Source organism: Cladophialophora bantiana, assembly GCF_000835475.1.
Source record: "Cladophialophora bantiana CBS 173.52 unplaced genomic scaffold supercont1.14, whole genome shotgun sequence".
NCBI lineage: Eukaryota > Fungi > Ascomycota > Eurotiomycetes > Chaetothyriales > Herpotrichiellaceae > Cladophialophora > Cladophialophora bantiana.
In genome coordinates, this window is record NW_015971588.1 from 818,791 (window position 1) to 831,202 (window position 12,412).

The following is a 12,412-nucleotide window of genomic DNA, read 5'->3' on the forward strand; positions in this document are numbered from 1 at the left end:
AGTCACTCCGCCTCCGCTGGGAATTAGGTGGGTATCGCCCTTGGCTCAAGAGGGTGCACATCTTGACCTTCACGGATTTTCATCTCCTCCAACTCTCATTCTCCCCCTCCCCCCCTTCTTTGACGACGATCCTATGAATGCCTGTTCAGTAGACTAAGCCTGACCCTGCTCATCCACAGCTGAACGCTTGCTTAGATGACCGACAGACTACACCCCCGTTCGCCACGATTCGCCCACCCTACACCATCCACGTGTTGAGCAAGGTTGAGGCATGTGGCACTCTGATTCAGCAACCGTCGCTCGCTTCAACGGGATTCGCGAATTCGCAAACACGCAATCCGCCTGGGAGCTGCCCAATCTGTCCGCCCGCAGAGGAGCGTGTGACGACCCTCAGCCCTCTTCGAGTCCCTGGTCGCCGGATGTGGCAGCGGTGTGGATAAGAACTCGGTGGGGCTTTAAATTGCTGGAAGTCGAGGCTCGCTGGACTTTTGGGCGGTCTGGGCCTGTGGTCCGCGATGTTCCAGCGCCTCCGACGAAATGTGAGTCGACTTCTGTTGGTTGATACAGCATGCGTGTTGCACGACAGAGAGACACACACCCCTCTATCCTCCAAGGTGGGTGGAGTTTGAGCTATCCCCTCGTGCATGTGCGCAGATATTGTCAGAAAAGAGAGAGTGCGATGGGCAAGTTGGGCGAAAAAGAACAATGTATGCTGCATCCTCATCAACTGGTGATGGGTGGGAGGGTTCTGCTGAAAAGAACTCTCCCTCCCTCTTTTGCGCCGATGTATGCGCTTCTGCTCTTGACTCGCTTCAAGTCAAATCACCGTTCCGTCTTTTCTTTCTCGTCTTTGCTTCCAGAAGCACTGGCAGCCCTTCGCCCGGTGCCTTTGATACCTACCCACCTTACTGTTGACTGAATCACAGCCTTGCTCTTGGCTTTTTCGGTGTTCTATCTCTGCGGCAGCCTAGCGGGGGTTAAGATGTCTCTGCCTCCGCGGACACTTCTACCGTCCCTCGTCATCCTCTTACTCTTTAGTGCTCTCGCCTGTGCTGCGAAAGAAGGTCAGGCCGGGGGCGAGAGTGCCTGTACCAGTGAAGGTTCCACGGAACAGGGATGTCCCATCTCGGGCAATTCCGATTACTATGGCTTGGGTGTTAGGATGGGTATCTGTACGTGTCGACGCCGTTGACTTCACGTTTTTGATCAGCTAACACTCTGGACGATTTGCAGACTCTCAATGGATGACGTCCTGGATCGCGAACAACTTCCTGTGTGAAGAGATCATCGGTTCCCTCGAAACGAATTCGATTTTCCTCCTGGCATTGTTTTCGACTGTGTTTTTTTACTCGGTACAGAAGGATCAGATCCGCGTGGTGGATGTGCTGGTGATCCATCAGATGTGCGTTGGATTTTTGTTCAGTATCATGAGTCTTTGGGGATATCGGACGAGTAAGTCTCCTTTCGCCTCTACAGTAGCTTTGGCGTTCGAGTCGGGGCTTGGACCTATAGTCCTAAGAGTCGCTCGACTAGCCTGTCTGATGAAGCGTCGTGCGATCACGGTAATTTCGTGATTATCGACTTGCCCAGGTCTAATATTCCGCGTGGCCGGCTTTTGCCGTTGGGAGTAACATAGCTAACCATTCGTCTTTGCCACAGTGTACTACAAAACCGAAGGACCTGGTGGACGCCGCCATTTTGGCGGCTTTGGCACCCATTTTCGCCTCATCCTCATGAGCATGATCACCCTCTACGGTGTCTGGTTTTGGGCCAAAGGGATCGATGCCTTATCACCGTGCGATCGCCGAACAGCCTGCGGCGGCCTCCAATTGTCTTTTTTCGGGCCCCTGAGGGTTGAGTCCTGGTTGACCAGGGGCATTAACCTAGCTATGGCGATCGCGGCGGCGTTGTACTATGCTGTCATGGCGATTGTGGCCGGTATTACAGGCGTTGTGTATGTAATGAGGAAATGGAGGAGGGAGGTGGACAACTGGGAGTTGATCGAGCACCCGGACGCGGATGTTTCGCTCAACAAGAGAGAGTGAGTGGCATTCTGGAGCTCATCGAGATTAGACCACCTTTCCACCCGAGAACCTTTCGCTAACCAGCACGACAACAGGCTGACCATCTGGTATATTTGCCTTTCTTCTTTCAATATGTTCTGGATTGTGTCCGCCATCATCAATATCGAGTTGACCCTCAGCTTGAATCACATGAGCAACGTTCTAGGGAGATCTGCAGTCGTGGGAGCTGGTCAGTTGATCCCGCTAGCCATAGGAATGATCAGTCTTGTGCGGGTCCTTTATGTGCTTGCACAGACGCGTGCCCCCTGGCTACGAAAGAAAGATAATGATGATTGCTGCCCGCGTTCTGGCGGTGATGGTGATGAGAAAGCCATGAGCGGATTGGGTCTCAGCCCCTATTCACCTGCTCCTCAAAAGAAACGGACTGAAGATGCCGAAAAGTTTGCGGTGTTGGCGACAATGAAACGACCCGCAACTCTCCCTATTCTACCCGCAAGCATCAGGCGTTCAGAGAAACGCACCCTCACGCACCGCATCCTCCTTGCCTGGCTACCCTGGCTGAATATATTCGAGTGGTCGAAAGAATCCCTGACACCCCAACTATTCCGCGAATCAATGATTTTCGGCAACCACAGTGCCAAAGAAAAAGATTCAGAAGTCGGCTTTGAAGTCGTCGGGGTGAGCAAAATGCATCTGGAGGCGCGAGATTCCCGACAGCGAATGGGACACAATCGCGAAGAAAGTGCTGCCACAGACGAAAGTTCTACTGCCGCTCTTCTGAACTCGCCCCCACGACTGCTACCAGGACAGAGAGGGCTGCTGGCGCCGATGGGCAACGACGAGGTGGAGATGGCGGACCGGAGATCATCAATATCGGACCCCAATTCTCTGGCCGCCGGTATTTACGATGGTGATGGGTATGATGAATACCTGAGCCACTGATGATTAGCAAAGGGGGTCTTGAAGAAGACAGTCAAGACATCAAGGGCTTTTGGTTGTGTTAGAGGTGCGTACTTAAAGAAAGGTTGAATATCTGGGCAGGGTTTGGGGTTGCATTTTTGGGCGGACCTCTATGGCTGTGAAGAGCGGGAAATTATGATAGGAATCTTTGAGAAAGATTTCATGGACAACAGGACAACAGCAGCACGGACAAACAGCGAGGAGGAACAGTTTCTTGTTTTTCAATATCAAACATGGCTGGAATGCATATACACAGCGCACATAGCATCACGTCCTGCCTCTGCCTTATTGTGTGGGTCACCAATATTCCGGTGGAAAAAGCAATCATTTATCCGCATTTCCCCAGGCTTTCCTTGTTGGATTTTCGAAGCGCTAGTGTTCATACACTTATTCATTGAAGCAATCAAAAACGAGGCGTTGATGGATGATTACGACTGGTTATGATCACTAGCTTCGCCTATCTAGGAACCATGAATCATCACTGAATTGCCCCCCTTATTGCTGTGCACCACGAGGTTCAGTCTGTTTTTTCCCCTTGGCTGATTTCGATATCTTGAGTGACCTCTGGCACTCAGAAAGCCGAGCATAGCCATTTCGCAATGGGGTAAACCGTTACCTATCCTTAGCCCTCTCGTCGTCCCTGGTCCATTCGCTGTGAGAAAAATACCAAGACAAACACACGCAAACTCCCAACGACATGGGGGAGCTCGTATTCTCCCTTGCACCTTGCAGAATCTCTCACAAGTCACCCCCAGTCCGTCTCCATGTATCGCTAAGAAGCATATTTTCACGACAATAGCCTCTAAATGAGCCACATCGTGCTCTGTTAAAGCTGATGACAAGATATTTGAAATATACAGGATGTCGCCTTGGTCACAACTTTCACTGCCCACGCTGATGGGAAACATAGCATCGAAGAATAGTTGTCAGCTGATTCTGGTGGCACAACAACCAAGACGCAGATGTTGCGGATAGCCCTCGAGCCCTACTGAGGTTGGAGCCTCTTGATGTGGCCTCACCCACCTAAGCCCTGGGTCTTACTGCCCTCGAGTGGGATTATTCCAGCCAAGAACCAACCTCTCTCGACGAGAGGAAATCTACAAGGCTCCCTGTCTAAGTTAGTGGTCATCACTTGACCACTATCCAGGACACGGCCCCCAGTGCCACGTTGCGTAGGAGCCACCTATACTCGGCCAACCTGGCTACCGGCTGACAGCTGTGGTCTGGCGTCAGCAAAACCGAATCAAAGCCGCCAGGTGTTGGACTGTCTGGGCCGGATGCCTCAAGATGCGCTCTACTCGGTACCAGGCTCGGTAGAGTGTGCAGATGTCAGGCAAGTGGAGAACCTCCGCATTTTGCTGCAACCAGCTGGAGCACATGCGCCCCGGATTCTCCACCTTTGGCCTGGCTTTGTTCCTTGAGTAATATCCACCCAGGCATGGCGGAGGGAATCTCAGCTTCTGGTTAGGAGCCTGTACCAAGTACGCAAGGCTCTTCCGGCTTGTCCATTAGTGGATCATCATCAATCCAGATCCAAACAAAATCGCCTCTTCGGCGCCACTGAAGACTGACTAAACTTCAACCGTCCTATACCAGCGAGCCTTTCTGGCTTTCGTCCCTTGGCAGCTCTTGGGTAACGGCCCAAAGATCACAGATGACTCGAGCTCGTGTCTCTCTGCGGCAAGTCCGTAGAACCAACTCGATCGAGAAATGTGGAGGAGTCAAGGGCATGGAGAAGTTGGGGCAATCAATCTCAGATTGTTTACTGCTTCGCTTGGAGGTTTGATCCCACAAAACGTGCGGATCTCGCCTCCAGCATATAACCTCCCTCATCCCTCAAGTCCAGAGGCCACGGGAGCTCTCTGCGTCCTTCTACTCACTGCGCTGTGGTTGCCATCCTGCTGCTGGAACAGCGCCTCATCGTCTTGAACATTGTCCTCCTAATTTATACTCAGAGATCTCTTATATCACCGGTAGATAAAATGGGACTCGGTGTCTTAGAAGGTTAGTGTTTAATGCTTGCGCTTCTCTGCTTCACCGCCACATTGTACCGCTCTTTTTCACAACGTCCTCGACCCTGAGACTGATCATTCTTCGCGGCAGATACCAAACTTCCGCACGTGCCTGGTACTGTCCTCTTGAACGACGAGGCTGCCCATGCAGAAGCTCAAACGGCGAATCTCAAGCATGGAACGGGCAAAAACTCGCACATTGTGCTTTCTCCGCAACCCAGCGATGATCCAAATGATCCGCTCAATTGGTCTCTTGTGAAGAAAGAGGCCATTATTTGGATTCTCTGCTTTGGTGCCATGTTGAACGCGGCAACGAATGTGTGCTTCCAGCACCATTGGTGGTAGAACTATGCGTTTTGCTAACTGTGTAATAGGGTCCTTTCTTGAACGCCTCATACTTCGCTATCGCCCAAGAAATCAAAACGGATCTCACGACCACCGTCATGGTGTCAGGCTACAACATCCTCGCTGCTGGCTGCGCTGGCCCCTTTGTATGTGCATTCAGCCGCAGATACGGCAAACGCCCCGTATTCGTTGTGTCCACTCTCATCTGCATCATCGGGACCGCAATCGGCGAGTCAAAAATAAGCTACAACTATCTCCTTGCGGCTCGGATTGTACAGGGTTTCTCGACTAGCGCGTTTGAATCCCTCATTGTTGCCGCCGTCGGAGATCTCTATTGTGTGCATCAACGAGGCCTACGAATCTCAACAATCAACTTTATCCTGAACTCGGCCTCCAGCTTGGCCTCGATCATCTGCGGCCAAGTGTTCAACGACTTGGGCCTCCTCTGGCTTTTCCACCTCTTTCAAATCTTTTTGGTGGTCCAGTTCGTGCTCATGTTCTTCTTCGTCCCTGAGACGACGTACCGCCGCGAGTCCATCTACGAGACCGACATCGTCAAGGTCGAGACATTCGAGCAGATAGAGAAGGCCCACGAAGAGCACCGTGAACACGCCATTGCCGTCAAGGAACTGAACGAACCCGCCTCGGCTTCCTCCGGACTCCCTGCAAAGAAGACGTTTATCCAGGAACTCAAGCTCTACAACGGTATCTTCTCCCACGACAACATTCTCAAGTGGATCTTTGGCATGTTCCTCACCCTGCTCAACCCAGCTGGGTGCTACTCCATCATCGTCTCGGGTCTTCTTTGCGCTTGGTACGTCGGCTCAGCCATCATCTTGGCCGGCATCTTCGCGGGCCCGCCCTGGCTGTTCGATCCCGCGCAGATCGGGTATATTGGAGCAGGGCCTTTCATCGGCGGCATGATCGGGTCCATAATCGTGGCATTGACCGGAGATCGGGTGGTCAAATGGATGACGATCAAGAACAAGGGGACTTAGTAAGTTTTCCACTCTTCTTGTCCAGCGAGGGAAGGAAGCCATTTTCTCAACGACGAAAATAACAACAAAACAGCGAGCCTGAATTCCGTCTGGTGTTTATGCTTCCCTGCGCGGTTTTCGCAGGCTTCGGCATGTTCTTCTTCGGCTACACCATGGCCCACGGCTCCAACGCCGTCCTCTGCGCCTTCTGCCAAGGGTTGATGATGGTCGGCGTCCTCATTGGCGTATGGTCGACCATGTCCTATGGCCTGGACGCCTTCCGTAGCCAGAGCAACGAGATGTTTGTGATGAATATGCTCTTCAAGGTATGTTCTATGGCTATGCCTTCAACCTGCTTGCCTTGTCCCCCCCCCCCCCCCCCCGGAGCAGGAGCAACTCGAGACGAAAACCCACCTGGTAAAAGGAAAGGCGATTATATTAGACAATTTGCTAACCCTTTTTTTTTTCTTTTGCAATTCTGGCAGAACTTTATGTTTTATGGCCTCTCTAATTTCGCAAACAACTGGGTCGCGGCGAAGGGTCCCGAGGAAATCGTAAGTCCACACGCGTGTCCCCCTCCCTCTCTCCTCTCCTTTTCTGAGCCTGCCCCTCCAAACTTCAATTGTCTCGGCAAGACCACCGCCCACCACACGTGACCTCCCTTGGAAGGCAACTAGTGTCTTCTCGGTCTGCCGGTGGTGTTGGTGCTGCCTTCTTCCCAGGCTGAATGTTTCCCACACCGGACCGGCCACATAAATACAGCATTTCTGACATCCTTGTGTTTTGCGTAGATGTTCACGTTCGGAGGCACCACCTTGGCTATGTGTCTGCTTGCTGTTCCCGTGTACATGTTCGGGAAGAGGTTGAGGAGCTGGTGGACGAGACACGACCTCTTTGTCTTCTTTGGCATGCAAGCCACGGGACCGGAGAGTCATATGGGTTGACCTCCCCTTTTTTGGGGGAACTTTTTTCTTAGAGGAGAGGGTTGCATGATTCTGAGTCGACCCGCGTCACGGGCTGAGACGGTGTCAACTTGTTTGCAGAGGTGCATCACTATGTATGTACCAAGCCAGAAATCGTGGACAGTTTGGTGTTGATGAGTATATCATGTAGGTATGTATGATGTAAGTAATACTCTAGTAGTCGGTAGGTATGAGATCAAGATACCTACCTATCCAGCCTGGTCGTACAGTTTGGTACTCGGTATCAAGGCCCCTTTTGGTGAACATGAATGGACCCATCCACGCTTGATTGCAGTCTTACCCGCCTGAGAGACTGTGATCAGCACCGCGGAGATTTGTTCCATTAAGGATATGAAAGAACGAGCCCATCAGCGGCTGTATCCTCTCCTCGGGTTGAACAGTCTGATGGTGATGCGTTGATGAGAAACGAGTCCAGTTCGCAGAGCGACATAAAGTCCAGCGTTAAGTACGAGAAAGTCAGATGCAAGATATCATTCTCGGCGATAAGCTCTCCTGCACCTTCAAAGAGAGTCTGAGAGACTTGTCCAGGGAAAAATGTTCACATTGCGTGCTGGTTGTAGGTGGTTTCTTGTCCAGACTGCGAAGCCATGCTCTTCGTTCACGTCTGGGAGGGTGATGGCGACGGGCATTGGTTACTTTGAACAGTGAGTTTGTTCAACCCTCGGGTGATGGGGATACTATTATATCAGCAAGCCGAAGTTCAAGGACAGAGAGTCCCTAGGAGGCGAAAAGGAATGTCAGAGCATCACCCGCTGAGGAACGCAAGAATAAGGACGAATCGAGAGGAAGGAGATGCATTGAGATCAAGGGTGCGTCATCATCAGGCTAAGTCTTATCGTGCGGCTCCCCAGACAGACTTGAGGCATTTATACAATAGGTCTATAGCTTTCTCCGTTTGGTACTCTTTTCACAAGTAGGACAAGTATTGGGTAGGGGAGTACAATTTGTATGAGCAAGAACATCGGATAAACCGGGGTGCTCGCCGGACACCCGGAGCAGTGATGCCAAGCCAGGTCACGAGGGCACCGAAAAGGGGAGCTTGACTTCCACGAAGACTGCGCCCAATGCTCCTTGCTGCTCCGCAGAAGCTCGGGACTGCGGCAACGGCAACCCAAGCGAGCCCTGACTGATCCGTCTGGCGTCCATTGGAGTCGTGGCCTTGGTTTGGTGAATCTGAGCAAAGCTTCGGTTTAAACCTTTTCTCAAGCAGATCTCACAGATAATATCACGCCAGCTTCATTCATCTCTCTCTTCGATTTCAATTCAACACACTCGTCTCGTTGTCTATCTTCTCTCCCCCCTGTTTCCTGGAATCTCTGCTGTTTGTCGTGCCACCATGTCTTTCGCCAGGCAAATGTTTGGACAAGTCCAGCGTCGAGCTTTTTCGGCGTCTGCTCGACAGGTTTGTTCCATCTCCACCATCATACGATGCCTTCTATCAATTGGATATCAAGCTGATGTTTGAGCCCTGCCACAGTCCTCGAAAGTTGCAGTTCTCGGTGCCGCCGGTGGCATCGGTCAGCCCCTGTCGCTGTTGATGAAGCTCAACCCCCGTGTTTCTCAATTAGCCCTCTACGATATCCGCCTGGGTCCAGGTCCGTTCACTGCCAGAGCTTGTATGGCCATAAGAAAAGATGTTGATAAAGACTGCAAAACACAGGTGTCGCTGCTGATATCAGCCACATCAACACCAAGAGCACGGTCAAGGGCTACGACCCAACTCCCTCGGGTCTCCGAGAATGTCTGGAAGGAAGTGACATTATCCTCATTCCTGCGGGCGTTCCCCGAAAGCCTGGGATGACTCGTGATGGTAGGGGGATGACCTAGGCACATCAAAGATGCAGTGACTGACAGTTGTAGATCTGTTCAACACCAATGCTAGCATCGTTCGGGACCTGGCAAAGGCTGCGGCTGATGCTGCGCCCAACGCCAATCTTCTGATCATCTCCAACCCTGTACGAGAGCACGAAGCAGCTCTTCACTGTATAACTAGCATCCCCGTCTAACGTTTCTTGCTAGGTTAACTCGACTGTCCCCATCTGCGCCGAGGTGTTCAAGAGCAAGGGTGTCTACAACCCTAAGCGTCTCTTTGGTGTCACCACCCTCGATATCGTCCGTGCGTCCAAATTCGTCTCGGAACTCAAGGGGACAGACCCGGCCGATGAAAAAATCACCGTTGTCGGCGGACATTCGGGCGTCACCATCGTCCCCCTGATCTCGCAGTCTGGCCACCCCGACATCACTGGTGAGAAGCTTGACGCCTTGATCAACCGAATCCAATTCGGCGGTGATGAAGTCGTCAAGGCCAAGGACGGTGCCGGTTCTGCTACTCTGTCTATGGCTATGGCCGGAGCGCGGTTTGCCGAGAGCTTGCTCAAGGCTTCACAGGGTGAGAAGGGCGTGGTTGAGTGCACGTTCGTGGACAGCCCCTTGTACAAGGACCAAGGCATCGACTTCTTTTCCTCGAAAGTCGAGCTTGGCCCCGACGGGGTCCAGAAGATCCACGAGGTGGGCCGCATCAACAAGTACGAGGAAAATCTGCTGGAGGCAGCCATGGGAGGTGAGTTTTGCCACTACAGACCCCACAAGTGATGCAGCGCTGACGGAGTTTATAGACTTGAAGAAGAACATTCAGAAGGGTGTGGACTTTGTCAAGGCTAACCCATAGACAGCGGGATCGAACCAGGGGGCCTTTTGGAGCTAGCATGTACAAACAGACGACGTTGAAGCTTTCCGGGCGGGGGCTCTTGTGGAAGACAGACGGACAAACATGAGTTGCCCATTCATCGGGCTCTTCTCGTTGGATGCACCTGGAGCCGGGGAGCCCTTTGCAAACGCTAATCAACCACCCGCCTGTTCATGGTGTGCATCTCTTGTTCTTTTTTTTTTTCTTCCGAGGCCTCTCAAATCACGCCGCCAGTATGCGAATCAAGCCCACTGTGCTTTCCTCTGGTGCGCCAAAGTAGACAACCTTGACAATCTTTGTCGATGTGGTGGATGGCCCGAGACTCGGTATCCAATCAGGGGGGCAGCGGCGTGGTGATGGTTTACGAGTTGACAGATCCTGACAGGTCTTGGGGCAGTTGGTCCAAGCTCCCGGACCAGGTTGTAGCATCTCGTGCCAGAAGAGGACGCTCAGATAGACGCAAGACCAGTCCAGGCAAACTGCAGCTGGCAGCTGGGCAGCTGGATGGTCCCAACAGACGGACAGATGGGACAGGGACGGGCACGGCAACAGGTAGGTCTACCTTGCACGCATCACCACTGCAGGCATATTCATACCCCTTCCCGCCCTGCTCTCTGGTTGACCTGGGCCCGTCAACCTTGCCATCACTCTCTTGTTCTGCCTGACCTCGAGATCTGCCCTCGCTGTGAAGTTGGATGTCACAGTTGGGCTGCTACTGGCACCGTTGCCTCGGTTCCCTTGCTGCCCACCAGCCGCCCAGACAATGCCACAACCCCAAACCCAAACTGCCATTTGCCTCGACTGAAAGTTGAACTCGACCTCACCCAATCGCCTCGTTACCGGATCTATCCCATGTCCTGTGGTTGTTGCGGTCCCTGTCCGATATAATCTCGCCCGCCGCACTTCCCCCGCAATTGCCCCCACCACCCCAGCCACGGCCCACGAACTGGCCTGTTGACCCAACTGGTGACAGAACTCCATACCTCGTAATACCCTTCGATTCCCATACACTTTGCCCACCTCAGTTGATCTTCCAACGCATCGGGAACCCATCTGCACACGTCGACCAGGATATGGCTGAGCAGCCAGCGTCCGCTGCCGCCAGGCTCCCTCCGAGACGGGGAGCACGCTATGTCTCCCTTCTTTCGCAGTCCCATATGGCCTCTATACGACGGTGAGGTTCCGGTGGAAGCAAATATCTCGAAGCGAAACCACCCACCACTCCAGATTCGAACCCCAGTCACCTCCAACAGTCCTCCCCCCCTCCCCCCCTCCAAACAAAAAACTCCAAATAATCCGTATTTCCATCATCCCCGAGACAGCCCATAGAGAGCCGGGCCCTGGCCCCTCCTCCTGAGATGGAAGCCCTTCCGCCCCTGATTTCCGTAATCCCTGCCGAGGCCAGAGAGAGTGGAAGAGTACATCGACCAATTGAGAGTTCACGCGGTACCCCCTCAACCCGCCCGGGGCGTTTTGGAACAGGGACGTGCTGCTGGTGATTATGTTATGAACCACGAGCCACCTGCTGCAATCCAAACTCAGCCTGCGCCACCCAAGATTCCATGTTCTGTCTTGAAAAAAAAAAACAAGAAAGGGTGAGCTAGTTGTTTTATATCACTGCAAGTGCACCTATTATCTTACCTGTCTCAACCACGCATTCCAAGTAGGCTGCACGGATCGGGGGTCCTTCCCACCCAAGTGCCACGGGGTCCCTCTTCGCATCTCTGCTTTAGAAAGCGTGCTCGAATATGATGTGATAAAGCGCTACAGAGAGATTGAAGTCGAATTCAGTGCAACCCGGCCTCTTTATTGCGCTGCGCTGAGGTGTTCTACCTTCATCCCAGAAAACGGCCAGCAACCGCAGGAGGCGGGCACCTATCCTCAATGCCAGAAGTCGACATGCAAACTATGCAGTCGGCTCAGAGATAATCACCCCGTTTGGCATATGGATGTGGAGAAGCGCGTGTGTCCTCCCCCGGGGGAAGGTGTCCCCAAACTCTATGAACTGGGGGATGAGAAGGAATGGAAACAGTGTCCTGCTTGTGGGAACATGGTGGAAAAGACCGAGGGCTGTGAGCACTTGGACTGTGTCTGTGGCGTGGATTCCTGCTATCTCTGTGGCACACTTTTCGACTAAAACTGCCGTTATGGATGTAACGAGGAAGCAGATGATGATGACGACGACGACGACGATGAGTATGATGATTACGATAACCAAGTTCTTGGCCAGCTGTCGATACCCGCGGCGTCAATCAGGCATCCGCTCGTCATTGTTTTCACCGGGGCGGCGTCCTCTTGCGTGGCACCGCGTCAACATGTCAGATGTGCTTGAGGGTGGATAGGCTGTGGGAGTGTTATGACTGTCGGTCTCAGATGTGTAATTTATGTATAGAAAGAGTGCACGAGATGGTGCAACGCGCGTGGC

General features: G+C 52.8%; 3 protein-coding genes across 3 annotated transcripts; all 3 read left to right on the forward strand.

Annotated features, from left to right (window-relative positions):
- Nucleotides 1-982: 982 nt before the first annotated feature.
- Z519_09094 (uncharacterized protein) lies at nucleotides 983-2,966 on the forward strand (the record flags this gene model as incomplete). Its single annotated transcript, XM_016766819.1, has 4 exons — nucleotides 983-1,172; nucleotides 1,234-1,452; nucleotides 1,660-2,041; nucleotides 2,120-2,966. The coding sequence occupies 4 exons, from the start codon at nucleotides 983-985 to the stop codon at nucleotides 2,964-2,966; spliced, it is 1,638 nt and encodes a 545-aa protein (XP_016617117.1).
- Nucleotides 2,967-4,966: 2,000 nt separating this feature from the next.
- On the forward strand, nucleotides 4,967-7,262 carry Z519_09095 (uncharacterized protein; the record flags this gene model as incomplete). The annotated part of the gene is made up of 6 exons (XM_016766820.1): nucleotides 4,967-4,988; nucleotides 5,088-5,314; nucleotides 5,371-6,338; nucleotides 6,413-6,644; nucleotides 6,804-6,872; nucleotides 7,110-7,262. 6 exons carry the CDS (start codon nucleotides 4,967-4,969, stop codon nucleotides 7,260-7,262), a joined length of 1,671 nt encoding a protein of 556 aa, XP_016617118.1.
- A 1,375-nt stretch (nucleotides 7,263-8,637) lies between these two features.
- On the forward strand, nucleotides 8,638-9,969 carry Z519_09096 (malate dehydrogenase, NAD-dependent; the record flags this gene model as incomplete). The annotated part of the gene is made up of 6 exons (XM_016766821.1): nucleotides 8,638-8,703; nucleotides 8,779-8,896; nucleotides 8,962-9,111; nucleotides 9,156-9,256; nucleotides 9,321-9,861; nucleotides 9,917-9,969. 6 exons carry the CDS (start codon nucleotides 8,638-8,640, stop codon nucleotides 9,967-9,969), a joined length of 1,029 nt encoding a protein of 342 aa, XP_016617119.1.
- Nucleotides 9,970-12,412: the final 2,443 nt, after the last annotated feature.